Genomic DNA, 20,574 nt, shown 5'->3' with positions numbered 1-20,574 from the left:
TCATCAATTTGCAACCATTTCAAGCCTACAATAAGCCTGATCCATGCTTAAGCCTATCTGAACTTAGGCAGTTAGAGGGCCTGGGCTTGGAAACGCCCAACCGACCATCAATTTGCCATCCATAGTGTCTCAGTGTCCTTTACTCAAAAATTAAGCATTTAGTCGATGACTTATTTTATGAATGGACACGAACATGATCCATCTCACCACATACTAGGTTAAGATGGTTAGTGAAATGTTTCGAAGCCCAACTCAGCTGACATGAAAGCACATGCATTTTGTGTAACTTGAGTGGGAGAATTCACTTCGGCCTGCGATTCCAAACTTTTCTAGATTACTCAATTTGTTGTTCGTTTGGGTTGATGTTTGTTGGCTTGCTGGGCTTTCTATTTTATTTGAAGTTGTTTGATCACCCATTTCCCAACAATCTTTGAAAGAAACTTAGTTCTATAGTGTTTGGCAAGCAAGAAAATAAAAGAAAATGAAAGAGAACTCTGTAGAACCTTTTATTATTTTCAAGTTAATGAACTTAATGAATACAGATTGACATTTATACTAAGCTACAACCTGCTCCACACACACGAGTTTGTTACATCACATAACCATTTGCTGCATAACTAATTTTACACATCAGCTCAACCAGCTAACTAACTTTGACAGGTCAGCTCAGTGAGTTGATATGCTACAACCAGCTACACAGCAACAGCATGCTCTGCTCTAGCTATACAGCAACATCATGCTCTGCTCCAGCTTCATCCAATTCACTAACATCCCCCCTCAAGCTGAAATGTTTAGGATGAACATTCAGCTTGTCTCTGAAGTAACTGAATTGTTTGAAAGTAAGAGCCTTAGTCAACACATCTGCTGTTTGATCTTGACTAGGCACATAGCATACTGCAACTTCTTTAGCAGTGACCTTATCTCGGATGAAATGTATATCCAATTCAACATGCTTAGTCTTAGCATGATAAACTGGATTATAAGCTAAAGCAATGGCCCCTTGATTATCACACCACATCATAGGAGTAGAGCTTAATTTGATACTAAGTTCACCAAGTAAGGATTTGATCCAGGTAACCTCTGAAGCAGCATGAGCAAGAGATCTATACTCAGCTTCTGTGCTGGATCTGGAAACAACAGCTTGTTTCTTTGATGACCAGGAAACAAGATTAGGACCTAGATAAACAGCAAAGCCAGCCACTGACTTCCTATCATCATGATCACAGGCCCAATCAGAATCTGAAAAACAATGCAATTACAGAGCTCCTTGATTGGAGAAATGCAGCCCCATATGGATAGTGCCTTTTAAGTACCTCAATAACCTTTTACATGCTTCCCAATGTTGAGTTCTAGGACTGGAAAGAAATTGACTTAACTTGTTTACAGAGAAAGCAATGTCAGGTCTGGTAAGAGTAACATATTGAAGAGCTCCTGTAACACTTCGATATTGAGAAACATTTTCAAGTGGCTCTCCTGAGGCTTTGGTGAGATAAAAACCTGTAGACATTGGAGTGGGCACAGGACTGCAGTCTGTCATGCCATGTTTGTCCAGAATATCAGCAATGTACTTTGCTTGTGTCAAGGAAACCCCTTGGGAAGATTTGCTGACTTCAATCCCCAGAAAATAATGAAGTTCCCCCAGGTCTTTTAAAGCAAAAGCTTGATGCATATTCTGGATAAGTTGTTGAACTATGGATGGACTGGAACCAGTGATGATAATATCATCAACATAAACCAAAACAATAGTTAGATGACCATTGTTCCAGGCATAAAAGAGAGAGTTATCAGACCTTGAATGCTGAAAATGCCACTGGGAAATCATTGCACCCTTAAACCTATCAAACCAGGCTCTAGGAGCCTGTTTTAAGCCATACAAAGCCTTATTTAGCTTGCAAACATGAGTAGGTTTAGTTGAATCAACAAAACCTTGAGGTTGAGCCATGTACACATCCTCAATTAATATGCCATTTAGAAAGGCATTGTTAACATCCACCTGCCTTACAACCCAGTGATTCAAAATTGCTAAGCTTAGAATAACTCTAACAGTGGAAGACTTAACCACTGGACTGAAAGTTTCTGTGTAGTCAATCCCATGTGTCTGATGAAACCCTTTAGCCACAAGCCTGGCTTTATACCTTGAAACTGAACCATCTGAGTTATACTTGACTCGAAATACCCACTTGCTGCCAACTATCTTCACTGGAGTAGCAGGTAAGACTAAATCCCAGGTGTGATTGGTTTTAAGAGCTAGATACTCTTCTTGCATAGCTTTATACCACATAGGATCAGAAAGTGCTTTGGAAACAGAAGTTGGTTATGATTTCTGGGCTAATAAAGCTGACAAATAAACCTTGGGCTTGAAGATGCTTGCTTTTGACCTGGTTATCATTGGATGACCAGATGAGGCAGGTTGTGACAAAGTATGTGGAGGTGAATGATGGGATGGTGAAGAATGAGAAGAAGAAGAAGTGGAATTGAAATTATCAGAAAAGTAAACTGGAGTAGAATTTGGGAAGGAAATAGAAGCATTTAACTGAGGATCATTAAGATGATGTTCTGATGATGCTGCTAAAGGTACTTGTAACTGAGTAACAGAAGGAGTAGAAGAACTAAAAGAAGACTCAGAATGTGTGGATGACTGACAGCTTGAAGAGACTGAAGAAAAATCTGCTCCTGACTCATAAGGAAAAGAACTTTCATCAAAGGTTACATGATTTGAAATATACACCCTCCCAGAAGAGTGAAGACACTGATACCCCTTGTGTTGTGAACTGTAGCCAATGAAAATACATCTAGCTGTTCTGAAATCAAACTTATGTCTATTGTATGGTCTGAGTGTTGGATAACAAGCACAACCGAAAATTTTAAGTGTTGAATAATCTGGTGGGGAATGAAACAACTTTTGAAAAGGAGAAATACTGTTTAGAACTGGAGTTGGAAGTCTGTTTATCAAATAGACAGCTGTATGGAATGCATTCCACCAAAATTTGAGTGGTAAATGTGCTTGAGCTAATAAAGTCAGCCTTACATCAACTATGTGTCTATGTTTCCTCTCAATTTTGCCATTTTGATGATGAATGTGGGGACAAGGATGTCGAAAATGGATACCAGAATTAGTGAGTAATGATGAAAAGGTTCTGAACTCCCCTCCCCTCCCCAGTCAGTTTGGACAGTTTTGATAGAAAGTTGAAGATGCTTTTCAATGAATGTTTTGAAATTGATAAAAACTTCAAGAGCATCAGATTTTGCTGACAAGGGAAATATCCAGGTAAACCTACTGTAATCATCTAGGATTGACAAGTAGTAATTATATCCTTGGGTAGAACAAACATGAGAGGGGCCCCAAAGGTCTGCATATATCAGTTGTAAAGGTGCTGAAGTTTTTGTTTCTACTGAATTAAAATGCAGCATGTGATTTTTCCCATATTGACATGCTGAACAAAATTTCAAACTGTCAACTTTATTAAAAACAGTAGAGTTGTTACAAGCTTTGAGAATGGTTTTGAGAGTATAAGATGCTGGGTGTCCTAATCTTCTATGAAGAAGATTTACATTAATAGAACCCTTTGCAACAACTGACAGACATGACTTTTTATTCAACTCACAAGAACTAACAGTAGAGAGCTGAGCAGAATTAAAAACAGGAGAACAAGCAAAAAGAGACTGAATTTTGTTTTGACCAACTGAACTGAGAAAGACTGAATGAGCAGCAGCATGTGAAGAGACTCTATACAAGCCACCTTTAGCAACACCTTCAAGTAAAATTTTCCCTGTGTTCCTGGCCTTTATAACACACAAATCACCAAGAAATTCAACAGTAACTGGATTGTCAGCCAATAATTTTGAGATGCTAAGCAAATTCTTAGTAATAAAAGGGACATGAAGAACATGGTTAAGAAATAAAGATTGAGAAGTTGAAGTGTTTAGCACAACTGACCCTACATGTGTAATGGCTAATGCATTTCCATCTCCAACAAATAACTTTTCAGTACCAGTATAAGCTTTTGAATCCAGAAGCTTACCTAGATCATTTGTAATGCGGTTTGTTGCTCCACTATCAATATACCAGGAAGGATCTTCAATGTGTTCTGGTGGAAGTGAAGAAGACATAGCTGAGGAAGAAGAAGCACTTGATTGTCCAAGATTATTAAATCCTTGACCAGAAACAAAATTAGATGATCCAGGGGTGAATGAGTAATAAGCAGATGGGTTGCTCTCTGGATATACTATATTTCCTTGATAGCCAAAACCCCTGGGAGCATTACCAAAACCAACATTTTGTCCAAACCCAGCATTTGAACCAAAACCTCCAAAACCTCTTCCACTATTACCATTAAAGGCTCTTCCTCTACCATATTGCCCTTGATTAAAACCTCTGCCACCATTCATATTACCTCTACCATGATTCCTCTGTGGAACAAAAGATGAGTTGAACCTATTTCTGTATCTATAGGCTGCATGACCAGGTATAAAGCAAATTTGGCAAACAACTTCAGAGGAACTACTACCATTGTTAAACTGACCATATCCATATCCATTAAAACCTCCATATCCAGAATTGTTACCACCTCCAGAGTTATTTCCATACTGTTTCTAAAAATTTCCATTATTCTTTCCAGCATATGAGTTCTTCTGAACAATATTTGCTGTCATGTTATGCATCACATCACCAGCAATTTTTCCTTTCTTTTGCTCAACTCTATTTTCATGATTCAACAGCAAAGAATATAGTTCATCTAATGTTATTTTTTCACCTCGAGCTAACACAGCAGTGACTAAAGATTCATAATCTGATGAATCAAGACCAGTTAATACATGCATCACAAGATCATTTAACTCAACAGGTTTTCCAGCTAGAGCTAAAGTATCAGCTATACGTTTTACTTTTACAAAGTAATCAGACATATGCATTGCACCTTTCTTAATAGTTTGAATCTGCATTCTAAGTGTTTGAATTCTAGCTTGTGATTGAGAGATAAACATACTAGCAAGAGTCTCCCAAAGCTGTTTTGAGGTTGTTGAGTCAATCACAGTAGCAAGCTGATTTTGCTGTATCGATGACATCATCCAACTCAGCAGAAGTTGATCAGCCTTCATCCAAGCTATGAACTCTGGATTAACAGATCTGGATCCAGATTCAGTTAAAATTTCAGCTCCATTGTTGTTGCTAGAAGAAATAAAATGTTCAGAACATTCTCGATCACCATTGATAAAACTTTCCAAACCATTCCCTTTGATCGAAGCTAGAACTTGTGTGCGCCACAAAATATAATTGTTTTGATCTAGCTTTACAGGCGTAACAAAACTAAAAGAGTTGTTGTTTTGAATTGTATTTGCCATTTATGGCTCTGATACCATGAAAAAAACTTAGTTCTATAGTGTTTGGCAAGCAAGAAAATAAAAGAAAATGAAAGAGAACTCTGTAGAACCTTTTATTATTTTCAAGTTAATGAACTTAATGAATACAGATTGACATTTATACTAAGCTACAACCTGCTCCACACACACGAGTTTGTTACATCACATAACCATTTGCTGCATAACTAATTTTACACATCAGCTCAACCAGCTAACTAACTTTGACAGGTCAGCTCAGTGAGTTGATATGCTACAACCAGCTACACAGCAATAGCATGCTCTGCTCTAGCTATACAGCAACATCATGCTCTGCTCCAGCTTCATCCAATTCACTAACACTTAAGGCCTGTCTTTATCATGAAAATGAGTTCGGCTTATTGCCTTAAACTATCGCCACCAAAAGTAAATTGGGATTGCTATGAACAAAAAATTAAAAATATGGGTCACGAATAATTTTCACTACTACACTAAGGTTTTTTTTTAGAATTGAGGTGTTCTAATTTTTAAACTACAATTGTTATGAAAAAAATTATAATTATGAAACAAAAGTTAATAATATATAGTAAATAAAATTTTGATAAAATTGTTAAAGATATAATTGATTTTTCATTATATAAGTGAAAAATTATATAAACATACATTTCAATCTACAGCAGCTAGTGTTTACCAAACACTTTAATGTTGTATCTTTTACCTATATCCCAAACGTTTATATATTTTGTATAGCTTTCCCTGGCCCAACAACAATGCGTTTCAAATATGAGATTTATTGGCAGTTTAAGCGTAAGAGAATCAGGCAATTGCTTAGAATCTCATAAAAAAAAAACTATTTTTTTACTCCTCTCTAATAAATAATTACCCTAGAATTAAGATTTTTTTTTTACAAATTCTTTATAAATTTAATTGTCATAATGTTAAAAAACTATAATTAATAATATTATCTAGCCATTAGTTCATTCATTATTAGTTTTTCAAGAAAAAATTAAATTATTTATCTTTCGATTTAAAAAAAACTTAATTATTTGATATTAAAAATATTTCTTGCGCCGTTCTTTATGAAGAAAATTATTAGTTTATAACATTTATAGGCTAACTTTTGAAGAAAAAAAATATTTTCTTGAAATAATGATTTTAAAGGAAGTAAAAAGGATATTTTCTTAATATATAGTTAAAGATTGATTGAATTTTGAGTTTTTTTTTTATGTTTTTTTGAGTGTTGAAATTGTTGAATTTAAAGAGATTTATAATAAAATTTTGCCAAAGACCGTAGTACTTTAGAGCCAGCCCTGTAATTAGACAATTTTTAATGTGTTAAACAATCGTAAATTTCAGTAATATGTGGATTTCCAAGCATTAGGATGTACGTATATAATAGAAGTATTTGGACGAGCGCATAGCTATCATCTATCGATTAGTAATATGAAGAGTGCGGGTATAGAATTAATAAACATATGAGTACTGAAGATAACGTGCATATTATCATTGAGGAGCAAATAGAATCAATAATAAGACTGAAAAGTCTAAGGAATTAATTCCAAGGAAAATATGATTTAGAGCAATAATCCAAATTACAGTACATAGTATATATATATATTGAAGTTTGAATTTAATCTGTTTCAAGAATTTAATTGTTACATTTGCTTTTCCATTTGTAAGATGAAGGTTTTTTTTTCTTTAAGGAGACATGAATTAGGTCAAGCGGAAAAGACAAGCTATGGAATAATAAGCTGAGGGTGCTGTTGATTAGTATTTTGAGCAGCATTTGTCATTATGTGCTCTAATATAGAGAGCTGGTTCATAGCTGATATAGAGAAATCTGTAAAATGTTTGAGAGGATCGAAAATGAGCTAAATAAGTAATTTTTATTTTTTATGATCAAACAATTCATATACCTAATCAGAAGTACAGTGGTCGAACAGTTTATATTAAAAAAAAAAATTCTGGATGACGTACCTAGTTGTGAAGGTTTTTTTTTTTTTTTTTGACAATATGTGAAGGTTTTTTAACGTAATTTAAAATTTTGTTAGGGTTGTGCAAGGCTGGGCTGGGCTGGGCTTGGCATGGCATGGCAACCCCTGGCCAACTCCAAGGCCTGTGCCGCCTTAGCCCATAAGCTCATCTAAGACAATATTCCGTCATCTTCTCAGCTTCAAAATTTTATCATTTTTTCAACTCGAAGGACTGTGCACGATGGTGAAATTTTTTGAGAATTATAGGGGGAAAAAAGGTAAAATACAGTCTTATTCAATTGATACGCTCAAAACCCCAGTTTATGCTAGACTATAAATTACATGAAAGGAACATATTCATTCATTATAATTGAGGATTTCCACTATTATTTGATACCAAATTGGCAATGATACTTGAAATATATACATGTCATAATAATGGCAATGATACTTGCAACATATATATATGCCTTCATTTTGGCTTGTAATGCTGTTGAATGGGAAAGATATTTATGATATTTTTGTGATCCATACACATGTGAGGGAAATTTGATCCCATGCCTCTTGTACCATCCCCAGTTACACTTACAAAAAATGGATTAAAAATAAGTGATCAATAATTTGTGCCTATGATGAGTTTTTTAATAGATAATTTAGACATCAAGCTCACAATCGCATATTTCTAAAAACTTTAAAGGCTAACAGTAAGAACTAAATGGTAAAATTTAAAAACAGTGGGGGAAAAATGGCATTTTTCCCAATCTTGAAAAAGAAAGTATTACTTTCTCTAAGCGACAAAAAATTAATCAGGCAGCTCATAGTTGCCCTGCTGACTCCCTTCTTCACAATTCCAGAGAGGAGTATATAAAAAAGAAAAATGTAATTAATATACGTTTGTCACGTTAGTTAGACAGATCTCTAAAGTCATTTTAAAATATTTTAATTTACGGCTACATTCGTTCAAAATAAAATTATTATAAAGATTCACCAAACATAGAAGTGTCTTTTATATAGCCTATAGCAGATAATACAACGCAAGTTAACTCGAACAAATACATAGTTGGTATTGTTTGTTGACTATTGAAAACATGGCATATTATTTTCTTTTAATTAACAAAAAGTCGTTGATGAGAAATTTTTTTAAAAAATTTTAAAAAGAAAAAGCATAGTTGCATTCCCAAAATTTGAAGACATGATCATAGAAACCCTAAATTTTTTATATGATATTTTAAACTCTCTTTTGACTTTAATACCTCTGAATATAATGATTCTAAAATAGTTATTATTTTCAATAGACGTGATCAATCACTTTTTATTCAACAATTTGTGTTTGCCATCAATTAAATTAAATTAAATTAACTCGGACAAATACATGGTTGGTGCTGTTCGTTGACTATTGAAATTGAAGACATGACCTACTATTTTCTTTTAGTTAACAAAAAGTCGTTGATGAGAAGAATTTAAAAAATTTTAAAGGGAAAAGCACAATTAGACCCTTAAAGTTTGAGAAAATAGTTATGGAGACCTTTAAATTTTCAGTAAGAGATATCAAGCCTTCTTTCGACCATAAAATCCTTTGAATTAGCAATTTAAAAATTTAAATTTAAAATTTTAATAAATAAGCAATAAAATATAAATAATTTAGTCTGTTTAGTTAGGGATGATAGAAATCTCCACGAGGACGGGGTCCAAAGAGATTTTTCTCATTTGAGGAGAATATAAGGACAATTTTATACCTAATTTTTTATTTGAGGATGAGGCTCTTAAATTTTTAGTAAGGAATATTAAGGCTCCTTTTGATCATAAAACCCTTTGAATTAGTAATTTAAAAAATTAAATTTAAAATTTCAATAGATACATGCAATAAAATATAAATAATTTAATCTGTTGCGTTAGGGATGATAGAAATTCCCATAAGAATGGGGTCCAAAGAGATTTTTTTCATTTAAGGAGGGTATAACGATAATTTTATACCTAATTTCTTATTTGAGGATGGGACTTGAATAATTTATTTCCAAATATCTCATTCGGGCAGGGGACAGGGATTTGGTGAAATCTCCATCCCCTCCCATTTTCCTATTCTAATTTTTAATTTTTAATTTTTTATTTAATTTCTTCTAAAAATGGATGTAAATGAAAGATATCGTAATAATAGCTAATATAAACACTTGAATATTGACAAAGATAATTTTTTGATGACTTATACTATGAGACTTTTATGTATTTGTTCAACTATAAAGCTTTACTTCTGCTTCATTTTATAATCATCTTGTAATTTTAATGATATTGACTTTGTTTTATGAAATGATTTTAATTGTTTTAGTTTATTTTGATGTTTCTACGTTGGTAACATGATTATATACTTTTACATTAATATGATTAAATTAAGTTAAAAAATAAAAGTAATTAATTATTTGGTGATCAGAAAGCCTTAGTAATCCCTATCCTCTCCTTTTAGTTAATTTTAAAGGGTATGGGAACATAAGTAGAGTATCGGAGATGGGTATAGGTATGTTGATCTTCTCCCTATTGCCATCTCTATGTCTAGTAGATTAATGATACTAAAATATTTTTACTATTTAAAATAATTTTAAAATAAAAATTATCATATTTATTTCAATAATATATTTGCATCTATTCTAAATATTCCAAATAAATATTTGTTAAATATATTTTACGATTAATAAAATATATCTCACGTACCATTATATAAAATATTTTATCTAATATTCAAAATAATACAAATTTTTATAATATTTATTTTACTATTATGTTTCCATTTATAACAAAATTTAATTTAATATAATAAAACATGTCTAGTAGATTATAAAATATTAAAGTACTTTTTTAATATTAAAATTATTTTAAAATGTATATATTATTGTATTTATTTTAATATTATATCTCTATTTTCATAAAACATTGGAAACAATTTAATACTGTGAAAGATATTATAGCTTAAAGAAGATTTTGGTATCTCTTAGTAAAAACATGAGATTTTTTGTGACTATTTTCTTAAACCTTAGGGGCATAGCTATCATTTGTCAAATTTTAAGTAGGGTGTGGATATTTCCACCCCACTACTTCCACCCCACCTTTTTATAAATTCACCCCACCTTCATAAAATAATTACAATAAGTTCACATTATTTTATAGAATTACAAATTAATAATAAGTTTGAATAATTAATTAATTAAATCATTCTTATGATATTTTTTTCTTACTTTGTCTTTTACAATCTTTAACAATTTAAGGTTGCTTTAAAATAAGTTGATTTAACTAATTTACCCTTATAATATAAAATAACCAAATCACCCTAAGAAATATATATTATTGTAACTAATGGTTTAGGCATTTAGTTTTATGTTTTATAATCTAATATGTTTTATATAAAATTTAATAATTTTCAATACTCCAGATGCTCTAATTACATATCGTTAGTTTAGTGGAATATTAATAATCATACTAAAAATGTACTACTTATACATCATTAAAATATAATTTTTTAAATAAAAATTTATTAAAATTTAAAGTAAATTTTTAGATATTTTTGATACTTTTACCTTATGAGGTTAGAATAATTATATTAATTTATATTAAAACAACCTTATTGATCAAATATAATAAAAAAAAACACAGTCTCATAAAAAAATAATTAATGAATATGGATTTAATTGATTAAATTTTTAAATTTCTTCTTAATTTGAATTTTTAAAAAATATTGTGCACTTGTTGTAATAATTTTTTAAAATTAAGGTGGGTTATGGGGTGGAAATATCACCCGTTTTAAGTAATAACATTGCGCATGTGAATTGACAACTACTAATGTTGTGTCATCACAAGATTCTTATCCTCATATAAACCACCCCCCACCCCGCGTGGCTATTCAACCTGATTTCTTGGGTCAACAATTTTCTCTTTCTTTTGGAAAAAAAATAAAAAAATTGAATAATGAAAATTCTTCACAATAAATTTATTTGATCACTCCAGCTGACCATTTTCATTATCAAACGACAAATCAAACTACGGAAAGCAAACGGCTTCATTCTCAGAAGCTTTCTTCATTATTCTTGCGCTTCGATATTCATTATAAATTTATAATTCTTATGCTCGTGATGAGGCAGAAGGCACTGTAGGTTCAATTGAGAACAAGGTGAGTACAAAATTCCAATCCATTGATTATATATAGACTATAATTTATGGATGTCATTTAATTAATTCACGTAGGAAACAGAAGATTTGAGGCTGAAGATTGATTACTTGGCAGAGGAAGTAAAGAATGGAGAAATTAATTAAGCAAATCATGAATCAAATACGAGAAGAATCGAAAGAAATTCAAGAACCGTTCCAACAATCACCTCCACTGGTAAGTGATTCTATTTTTTCACTTTTATTCCCTCCTTCCTTTTACCTCATATAATTTCAGGTAAACGCTAATTTGGTCCGTATAATTTAAGAGAATTATTCCCTATAAATTTTGTCTTATTAGATAAACTCTTACAATCAGAACACTAGGCCAAGAAGACAAAGGCTTCAGCGTAATGGACAAATATGGCCAGGTCAATTCTTTTTTTTTTTTTTTGCCTCTTTTTTCACAATTAATGCTTTCTTTTTCTCGTTGTTTTAGCTGTTTTAGTTGATTAAGTTGTATTCATTATTTTATTATTTATTTTATAGTTTTTCTTTTCCTTTAGTGAGTCGGCCGACAGCTTATTTACTCGGTTGAGCTTTTAATAAATAAATTTTATTTCTTTTTGTTAAAAGATTGCCCCAACCCCCCAAGGGTTTCACCAAGTAGTTTTTTTAATTGAGCATCAGAACTTAAATTTTGAGGGGTTGGAGGGCTAAAAAAAAAATTAATTTGAAGTTTAAAATTAATTTATTTGTAAATTAATTTGTGAGGTGTACTCAGAAATGGAGTTTTTCAGAAAATTTTTAGGGGTTCCAGTAGCACAATCTTAATTTTCGGAGTCTTTCTCTGACGAAGATATCGAAAGAGTTTATAAGCAGACTAAAATATATACCTGATTTAGCTTGAAAACTTTGAATTAAACTCACTAGCGAGAAAATTCTAAATTAACTATTTAAGATCCGATACTTATGAAGACAGTAATTAACTAAACATGTCTTGGTCTTTCTATTTTTTATATCCCGTATGTTTAATCAGTTTTTCTCACTCTCCTTTTTGGTTTATAGGTTATGAGGTGATTGGTGAGGTAAGGAACAAATGTTGACTCAAAAGTCTATCAAAATTTTTGTTTCTCTCTCTCTCTCTCTCTCTATTTTCTTCTTCTAAGACAGTCTCTGATAACCAGAAAACTAATCTAGGACGGCAAAGGCTTCAACGAAAGGAAAAAATTTGGCCAGGTCAAGATTCAGATTGTGTTCTTTGTTTTCCCTTTTTTCCTTTTCCCGTTAATCACAATATTTTTATTCTAAATTCGAATTTTGTAAAATCTGGATGTTCTCAAACCTGACAACATTATATATGTTAAATACATACATACATACAAACATATATATATATATATATATATATATATATATATAGTAGTTTTCTGGTTAAGAATTTTAAAATGTAGGAAAGTTCAAAAAAATCCGGGAAAATTTTAAAACCGCACGGTTTTAAAAGTTTACATTTTTAAACTTTTAAAACCGTATGGTTTTAAAACTTTATTGTACTTTTCCGCACTTTAAAATTCTGGATTGGAACATTTATATATATATATATATATATAAAATTTCTTTCTTTTTATTAAAATAAAAATACTCTTATAAATAGAAAAACAACTCCAATGTATTGAAAATTTTATTTTTTCATATTTCAGTACATTGGAGTTTCGCTTTTTTTTTTTTAAATTTTCGAATTGGAGACTAAGTCTGGAGATAGTATTTTTTTTTATTTTTTATAAAATAGAAAATTTTATTTTTTGTTCTTCTTTTTTCACATTTTTTTATAAACAAATATTTACCCTTTTACATTTGTCCTCCTATATTTTCATTCTTTTATGTTTAATTTATCATTTTTTCTCCTTTTTGGTTTCTAGGTTCTGAAGAGGTAATTGGTGACGGTTGTCATGTTTCAATTGGTACGGAAACTAAGAAAAAACTTCAAGATGTAGGGATTTGTGCTCTTCATAATTCAAAATATAAATTCTCCTAAAAAAAGAAAAAAATTCTCTTTATAATTCATAATATAAATTTATTTTTTCTAATAATATACCAGATTCGCGGAAACAATCCATACCCAGGATCCAAGGTCAAGGATAAAGCAAAAGAAATTGTTGATGACAATAAGGTCAGTTCAAAATTATTTGCAAACATCAATCCAAAACAAAATTCATTACTGTCTTATATTTGTTATTTTATTATTATAGGAAATAGTTGCTAATTCAATTAGTGAAGGCTTTGAAGTGATTGGCGACGAGGTAGATCCAGGATTAAATTTATTTTTATTTTAAATTATTAGGTAGGAAAAAGAACACTTACATCCCTAAGGTCGGAGAAATAATTAAATAGACCCCAAATTTTCTAATCCCAAGATATTTTTTTATATCATAATATTTTTTATTTTTATTAACTCAAAAAATATTGACTAAATAAAAATATAATTTTAAAATAAATGTAATAATAAATACATTTTAAAATAACTTTAATATTAAAAAATATTTTAATACTTAACAATCTATTAGACATTTTTTATTATATCAAAATAAAATTTTATACTAAATAGAAACATAATGTTTAAACAAATATATTAAAATCTAAATTATTTTAAATATTATGTAAAATAATAATTGGGATATTTTAATTTTTCCATTGGAAGTTTTCTCATATATCACGTAAGTATCAAGATTTCTTAAAAGTTGTATTTTACTACCTAATGTTTAGGCTATAATCCTTTAACCACCAAAATGTTAATATAGTTAAAAATTTGCTGATGTCATAAGGGCTTTAAGGAATTTTTCATTAAAACCAATATGCATCGTTCTCAATTATGAAATAAACTGCTAAATAATAAAAAAATTAAAAAAATCCTAACCCGAAATGAAAATTAAATGGCAATTTGAAGAAATTGAGAGTGAAGAGAGGAAGAAAGGCAAATGCTCTGAGAATTTGAAGAAGGGAGTTCTTAGTTGAGAATCTGAAGATGAAGGAGAAATGGAAAAGCAGAAGAAACGAAGAAGAAGAGAAAAAGGGGGAAAAAGTTATGGAAAAAAAAAGAAGAATAAACGAAGAGGGAAAGAAAAAGAAAAGGAAAAATGAGAGAAATTTAAAGATGAAGAAGAAACAGAGAAGCCGGAGAAATGAAGAAGAAGAGAAAAAAGGGGGAAAAAAAAATAAAATCAGAAACACATTAAAGTCCTACCCGCCTCAGCTGCCGCAACCATCCATCTTCTTTTCCTCGATCATCACCACTAGAAAACACTGGCCATCATAACCCAGCAATCAACACCATGAACCGCCGCCTTAATGACCATAAATACCATCAAACAGCTACGCAGCCAAACAACACAACTCGGGTTTGTTATTTTTTTTTTCAAAGGACAAGATTGTCTTTTACACTCTAGGGACAAAATTGAATTTTAACTTATATTCAGTTAAATATTTACTTATTTTTTAATGAAATAGTGGTACAGTAATAACCGCATAAATATTAAGTGGTAAAATGCAGTTTTCACGAATCCTTAATGCTGACTTGGTATGCCAGAAAACTTTTGGTAGAAAAATGTCCCTAATAATTTAAGCACCATTAGTAAGTAAGATATTTTACTAATTGTAAAATATATTTAATCCAAAGATTTATATAAAATGTCTGTAATAAATACAAATATATTATTCAATAAATATAATACTTTTATATATTCAAAATTATTTTAGATACTACAAATATTTTAATATTATTCGTCAACTATATTCAAAGAGTATTATGGTAAAAAAATAACTTAGTGTTCTTTTCTAAAAGCGTGAGCATCTACATGTTTATTTCCAAAACCTTGGATATAACTATCCATTTCTCCTATTAGGTCCTAAAAAATATAATTTTGATAGTTAAATATGCTAGGTTACATTGTAATATATCTTACATCAATTGCAAAAGGATCTGATTACCTCCAAGCTCATGTCATTTTTTTTATTCTTTTAAACTCTTTTGTTCTTAGACAAGCTCTATCAACCAAGAAATTAGGCCACGACGACAAAGGCTTCAGCGAAACGGAAACATTTGGCCAGGTCAATTCGTTTTTTTTCCTTTTATTATTTCCTTTCTTTTTTGTTTTCCCTTTTCTAATTAATCATATCTTTTCCCATTCTTAGTTTCATTTTATTATGGTCTAATATTTGAATTTATTATTTTGTGTGTGTGTATGTATGTGTGTGTATATAGAGTTCTGCCATCATTTTACTTTAATGCAGACTTAATTAAGTAGTAGCTAAGTGTTTTTTAATAGTGATAAAAAAATCACAAACTCTTATGTATATTTATTTAATGGATTATGATGACAAATGCTACTTTGAGTGAAAAAAAGTGACTGAGAATTTTAGTGAGTTTAGAAAGAGACCAAACTACCTTTACTGATTCTTTTGTTATTATTATTATTTTTAAAAGGTAAGGGTGGATAAAGATAAAATTTATTTTTAGTCTATACTTCTTTTAAAATTTAAACTCATGCAGTCAGTTAAAGAATATTAATTAAAAACCATTTAAAAAAATACCATTAATGATTTCAACTTCTAATTAAAGTAATTAATAATTAAATTCTGAGTTAGCTGTTTGTGAATGGAGACGTGCACGAAGGCTGTAATCAACCAAAATTTGTCTTGGTCCTTCTGTTTTTACTCATGCGGTCTCCTTTTCGGTTTCTAGGCTCTGAGGTGATTGTTGACGATGTTCAAGATTCGGTTCCTGTGGATTCTGGGACCAACAATGTAGGGACGTGACCTCTTTTCCATACGACATTATATGCATACGTGTCATTTTTCACTTTTTCGGCACTGGGATTTATTTAATTTTTTCGATTATTTTATTTCTGATTAGACACCGAAAAAAAAAACAATCATTTTGCCAGTTCAATAAACTTGGAAAAGAAACAAATATTCATTTCAAAATCTGTCTTTTTTTTTTAATCTTTTTGTCTTTTTGTTTTAATCTTTTTTTTTTTTTTTTCTATTTTCTTCTTCTTAGATGAGCTCTTACGGCCAGAAAACTAAGCCAGGACGGCAAAGGCTTAAGCGAAAAGAATACATTTGGCCAGGTCAATATATATATTTTTCTTTCATAACTAATCTCATGTTTTCTCACTATGCAGGTTTATTTTTTAATTTATTTTAATCCTAAGTTAAACATAATGTCAGCACCTTCACTAGAAAATATAATAAAAATATCCATATATGTAAGAATGAAAAATTAAATCACAAACTAATATGTATGCTGATTTAATTCAGAGTGATGCTACTTGACGGAACAAAAAGTAGGAAAAAAATCTAGCTTCGATTTTGAAAGAGTTTGTATAATACCGTGCTTAGTTAGGGTAACTTTTTTTTTTTTTTTTTTGGGTGAGGATCACTGTATTTCACCTCATTTCCCCTACTAAGGCTCGAACTTAGTACTTGGCCCTAAGAAGACAATGCTCTTACTATATGAACTAAGTCTTTGCTTCCACTGAATTTGAATACTTAGTTAGGATATCTATTGATGTGTCACCAATTATTTAATATTATGTATACGGTATTAATTAATTTTATTATCAATTATTAACCTACTACTATATCAGTAAGTGTCTCAATTGAGCATCCAAAGTGAATAAGCACAATATTACTGCTTTAATTTATATATCTTGATATTTCAATTTTTTCTTTTTTTTCTGTTTAACCCATTTTTCTTATTCTCCTTTTTGGTTCCTAGGTTCTGAGGTGATTGGTGAGAGTGGTTCGATTCTTACTTATCAAAAGAAAAAACTCGAAGATGTACGAATTTGAGCTCTTTCTATTATTGATATTAGATACATGTCATTTACAAATTTTTACCACTATGATTAAATCTATTTTTGATTTTCAGATTGGTTAGTAGTAATAAATATCCCAAAATTTTATCCAAAAATAATTGGGCATGTGATGTATGATTCATCAAAATAGTTGATAAATCTTATAGGTCCCAAGTAAATTAGTTATAATATCTCACTATCCAAACAAATACTACATCATTTAGGATCAAAGTTTGGGATAGAAAAAAAAAATATTTTGCTTGAAAATTATTTTTGATTTTGTCCAGTCGGGTATAATTTTCGGACACTGTTGTAGTGCTCTTTGTGTTGTATTTTGAGATAAATTCAGTACATTGTCTTACATTTGTGCAGCTACCTGCAAAGTGCATTTCGCTCATCATTTCTCTTACGACACCTCGCGCTGCAAGTAGGTTGGCACTGGTATGTCCCGCCTTCAGATCGGCTGCGGATTCAGATTCCGTATGGGAGAAGTTTTTGCCGTCCGATTACGAAGGGTTCATTTCGAACTCATCTTTGATCGACAAGAAGAAGAAGGATCTTTATTTTCATCTATGTCGCAACCCCATCCTCTTCGACAATAATACCGCGAGCTTTGGGCTAGAGCAAGAGAGTGGTAAAAAATGTTACATGGCTGGTGCAAAATGGATTTATGAAAATTCGGGAATTTCACACCGAGATTGCGAAATGATTCCTTCATCAGCTGGATCTAGGTTTCCTGAAGTGATTGAACTTAAGCTTATGTCGAGTTTAGAAATCGAAGCAAGATTTGGTACAACAATTTTTTCACCCAAAACCAATTATGCCGCTTACTTTGTGTTCAAGTTTGCGGAATTCAGAGAAGGGCCTGAAACTAGTCCTATAGATTTTGAAGTCTATTTTGAGGGAAGCCATAATGGCAAAAAGCGTAGAGAGTTTCTTGATCCTCAACTATCTCAAGACCGAGGAAATAGGTGGATAGAGATTAAGATGGGTGAGTTCTCTATTGAAAATGGAGATGAAGGAACAGTAGTTTGTAGGCTGTCCGAACCAGAACCCTTATCTAAGCGTGGCACTATTATTTTCCAAGGTATTGAGGTTAGGCCTGAATATGGCAGGTAAATGCAATTATTTCAATGCTCTGATGTTTATGTTGTATTCAAGAGATTTTTAGATGAGCATAACAAAAGCAAATTACCCATAAATCCAGCGTTTTTTTTTTGGGGGGGGGGGGGGGTAAGATGATATGCTAAAATGTTTTAATTTTCGCTTGGAAACAAGAAAAATCAAAACCCAGGATCCACGGCTACTGGGGATTGTAATCCAATAGTATTTTCACCATCAAACTCAATTTAAGGGTGTGAGTTCGAGCTGTTATGCAGCACATTTCATTCTTTATACTAAAAATTAATTATTAAAAGGAGTGGATTTCTGAATTAATGTTCAACAGATTTTTGCGCTATAGTAAAAATATACGTACTCGGACTAAACTTCAGAGAGTAAGATGTGCAAAGATTGTAAATTTTTTTTAATATTAAGGGAAATTATCATTCGTATATCCTAAATTTGTGCTTTTATAAAAAATACTATAATATTTTAAGGGTGTATCAATCGTCTACCCTAAATTAACAAAAGTTATTTACCGACCACTAAACCGTTAGCTGTCGTTTGAAAATTAACGGAACTGTGGCGAATTGAAGATTTTACCCTTAAAAATTATCGCTTGTATATCCTTAAAGTCTATTATTATCACTTATATACCCTTAAATTATCACTTATATCATATGAAAAGACTAGATTACCCCTCTGACGTTATCATGTTTAAACGACAACTAACGGTTTGGTGGACGACAGATACATTTTGTCAACTTAGGGTGGACGACTGATATACCCTGAAAGTGTTGTAGTAAGTTTGATAACAGAGTAAACTAAGGGTATACAATTGATAATTTTCCTAATATTAATTGGGTTCATTATTGACACGACTTAAAAGTGTTTGATTTACTCTTAAGTATAAGAGTGTCTAGTTATAATATAACTCGGTGAGTCCAGGATCGATCCACAGAGAAAAGATTTAATTTGTTTATTTTATTTTATCTAAAATTTGAAAATAAAACTTAAATATAAACAACTTAATTTAAATAAAACTATGAAATTGAATTAGTTAGGGTTGTGGATTCACTCTTAGTTGTAAATAAAACTTAATAAATTCTTTTTGCCATTTTTTTAGATTTATTGCCCAAAAGATTAATTATATAAATTATTATTATTTTCCCTTTAATTTTATGATGGATTAAGTATTCATTGTGCCAAAATTTAATTTGTCTACAATAAGTCAAAATACCATTTTACCATACCTTATATTAAGATAAAAAGAATTTATTGTGCCAAACTCCCTTGTTTGTCTACAATAAATCAAAATTTCATAATATAAAATATGTATAATATTAATAGAAAATAACTTAATTTATAAAATTAAAAATAAAATTTGATTAAATCATATTTATTTCCTAAGAGTTTCACCTTCCCCTAACTATTGATATTTAGCTAAACATTTTTTTAATAAAGGAAATTACTAAAATTGAAAAACACATAATTAAAAATGGAATTTGAAAATTGAAATAAAACTAATTTTATTGATTGAAAATAAATTACAAAGAGAGATGAGAAGAAGAATTTGGGGGCAAAGAAAAGAAGAGAATGTGTGGAGAGGTGTGTTCACCCCCCTCTATTTATACTAATACATGGTAAATCCTCACCACACAAATAAAAAAATCTAATTACATCTTAACCTTACATTTGTCCCACTAATAATCCCACTAATAAAACATAAATCTAACTTATCCACTCAAGCATATCCAACACATTCCACTAACAATTACCATACCTAACATGATAAAAATTTATAATTTTACAATTACCACATTTACCGTGGTAAAAATGTAAAAATTTACAACAAAAGTCTTAGATCCTCCTCGATAGGGGTGGGCATCGGTTTAGTTCGGTTCGGATCTAAAATTTAAAAAAACCATTCGGTTTTTTTCTTTCAAAAAAACTGAATCAAAATCGATAGGTCGGTTTCGGTTTTCGGTTTTCGGTTTTCTGTTTCGGAATGGTTTAAGTTCTCTTAACAGTTTTATTTAAGTAATCGGTTTTTCGGTTCATCTTAACGGTTCAGTTTTCGGTTCGATTTTTCAAATCATTTTCTATTTCAACACCCTCCTCAAAATCATCCTTCATAATCTCCTCTACAACATTGCTATTTTCTTCCATCCTGCACACAAAGC

The 20,574-nt window shown here is 30.8% G+C and overlaps 1 protein-coding gene across 35 annotated transcripts in view; it reads left to right on the top strand.

The window, feature by feature from the left end:
• Window positions 1–18,492, top strand: part of LOC102626181 (putative F-box protein PP2-B12) — a 63,691-nt gene extending 45,199 nt beyond the window's left edge. For 9 of the 35 annotated variants that reach the window (XM_052440611.1, XM_052440608.1, XM_052440605.1 and 6 more), the window contains 6 exons: window positions 13,685–13,735; window positions 15,470–15,539; window positions 16,174–16,235; window positions 16,492–16,561; window positions 17,212–17,273; window positions 17,663–18,492. In XM_052440611.1, the coding sequence (XP_052296571.1) occupies window positions 13,685–13,735; window positions 15,470–15,539; window positions 16,174–16,235; window positions 16,492–16,561; window positions 17,212–17,273; window positions 17,663–18,409 (1,062 nt within the window). In that variant the 3' untranslated portion in view covers window positions 18,410–18,492. Of the gene's footprint in view, window positions 1–11,132; window positions 11,461–11,534; window positions 11,674–11,796; window positions 11,867–12,503; window positions 12,524–12,622; window positions 12,675–13,354; window positions 13,426–13,533; window positions 13,606–13,684; window positions 13,736–15,469; window positions 15,540–16,173; window positions 16,236–16,491; window positions 16,562–17,211; window positions 17,274–17,662 lie in introns of those variants that run through there. The other 26 variants (XM_052440610.1, XM_052440606.1, XM_052440603.1 and 23 more) reach the window with 18 other exon arrangements.
• Window positions 18,493–20,574: the final 2,082 nt, after the last annotated feature.

Source organism: Citrus sinensis, chromosome 5 (genome assembly GCF_022201045.2).
Source record: "Citrus sinensis cultivar Valencia sweet orange chromosome 5, DVS_A1.0, whole genome shotgun sequence".
In the NCBI taxonomy this organism is placed as follows: Eukaryota; Viridiplantae; Streptophyta; class Magnoliopsida; order Sapindales; family Rutaceae; genus Citrus; species Citrus sinensis.
Note: the sequence above shows the minus strand (reverse complement) of the source record. Positions and strands in the feature narration are given on the sequence as shown.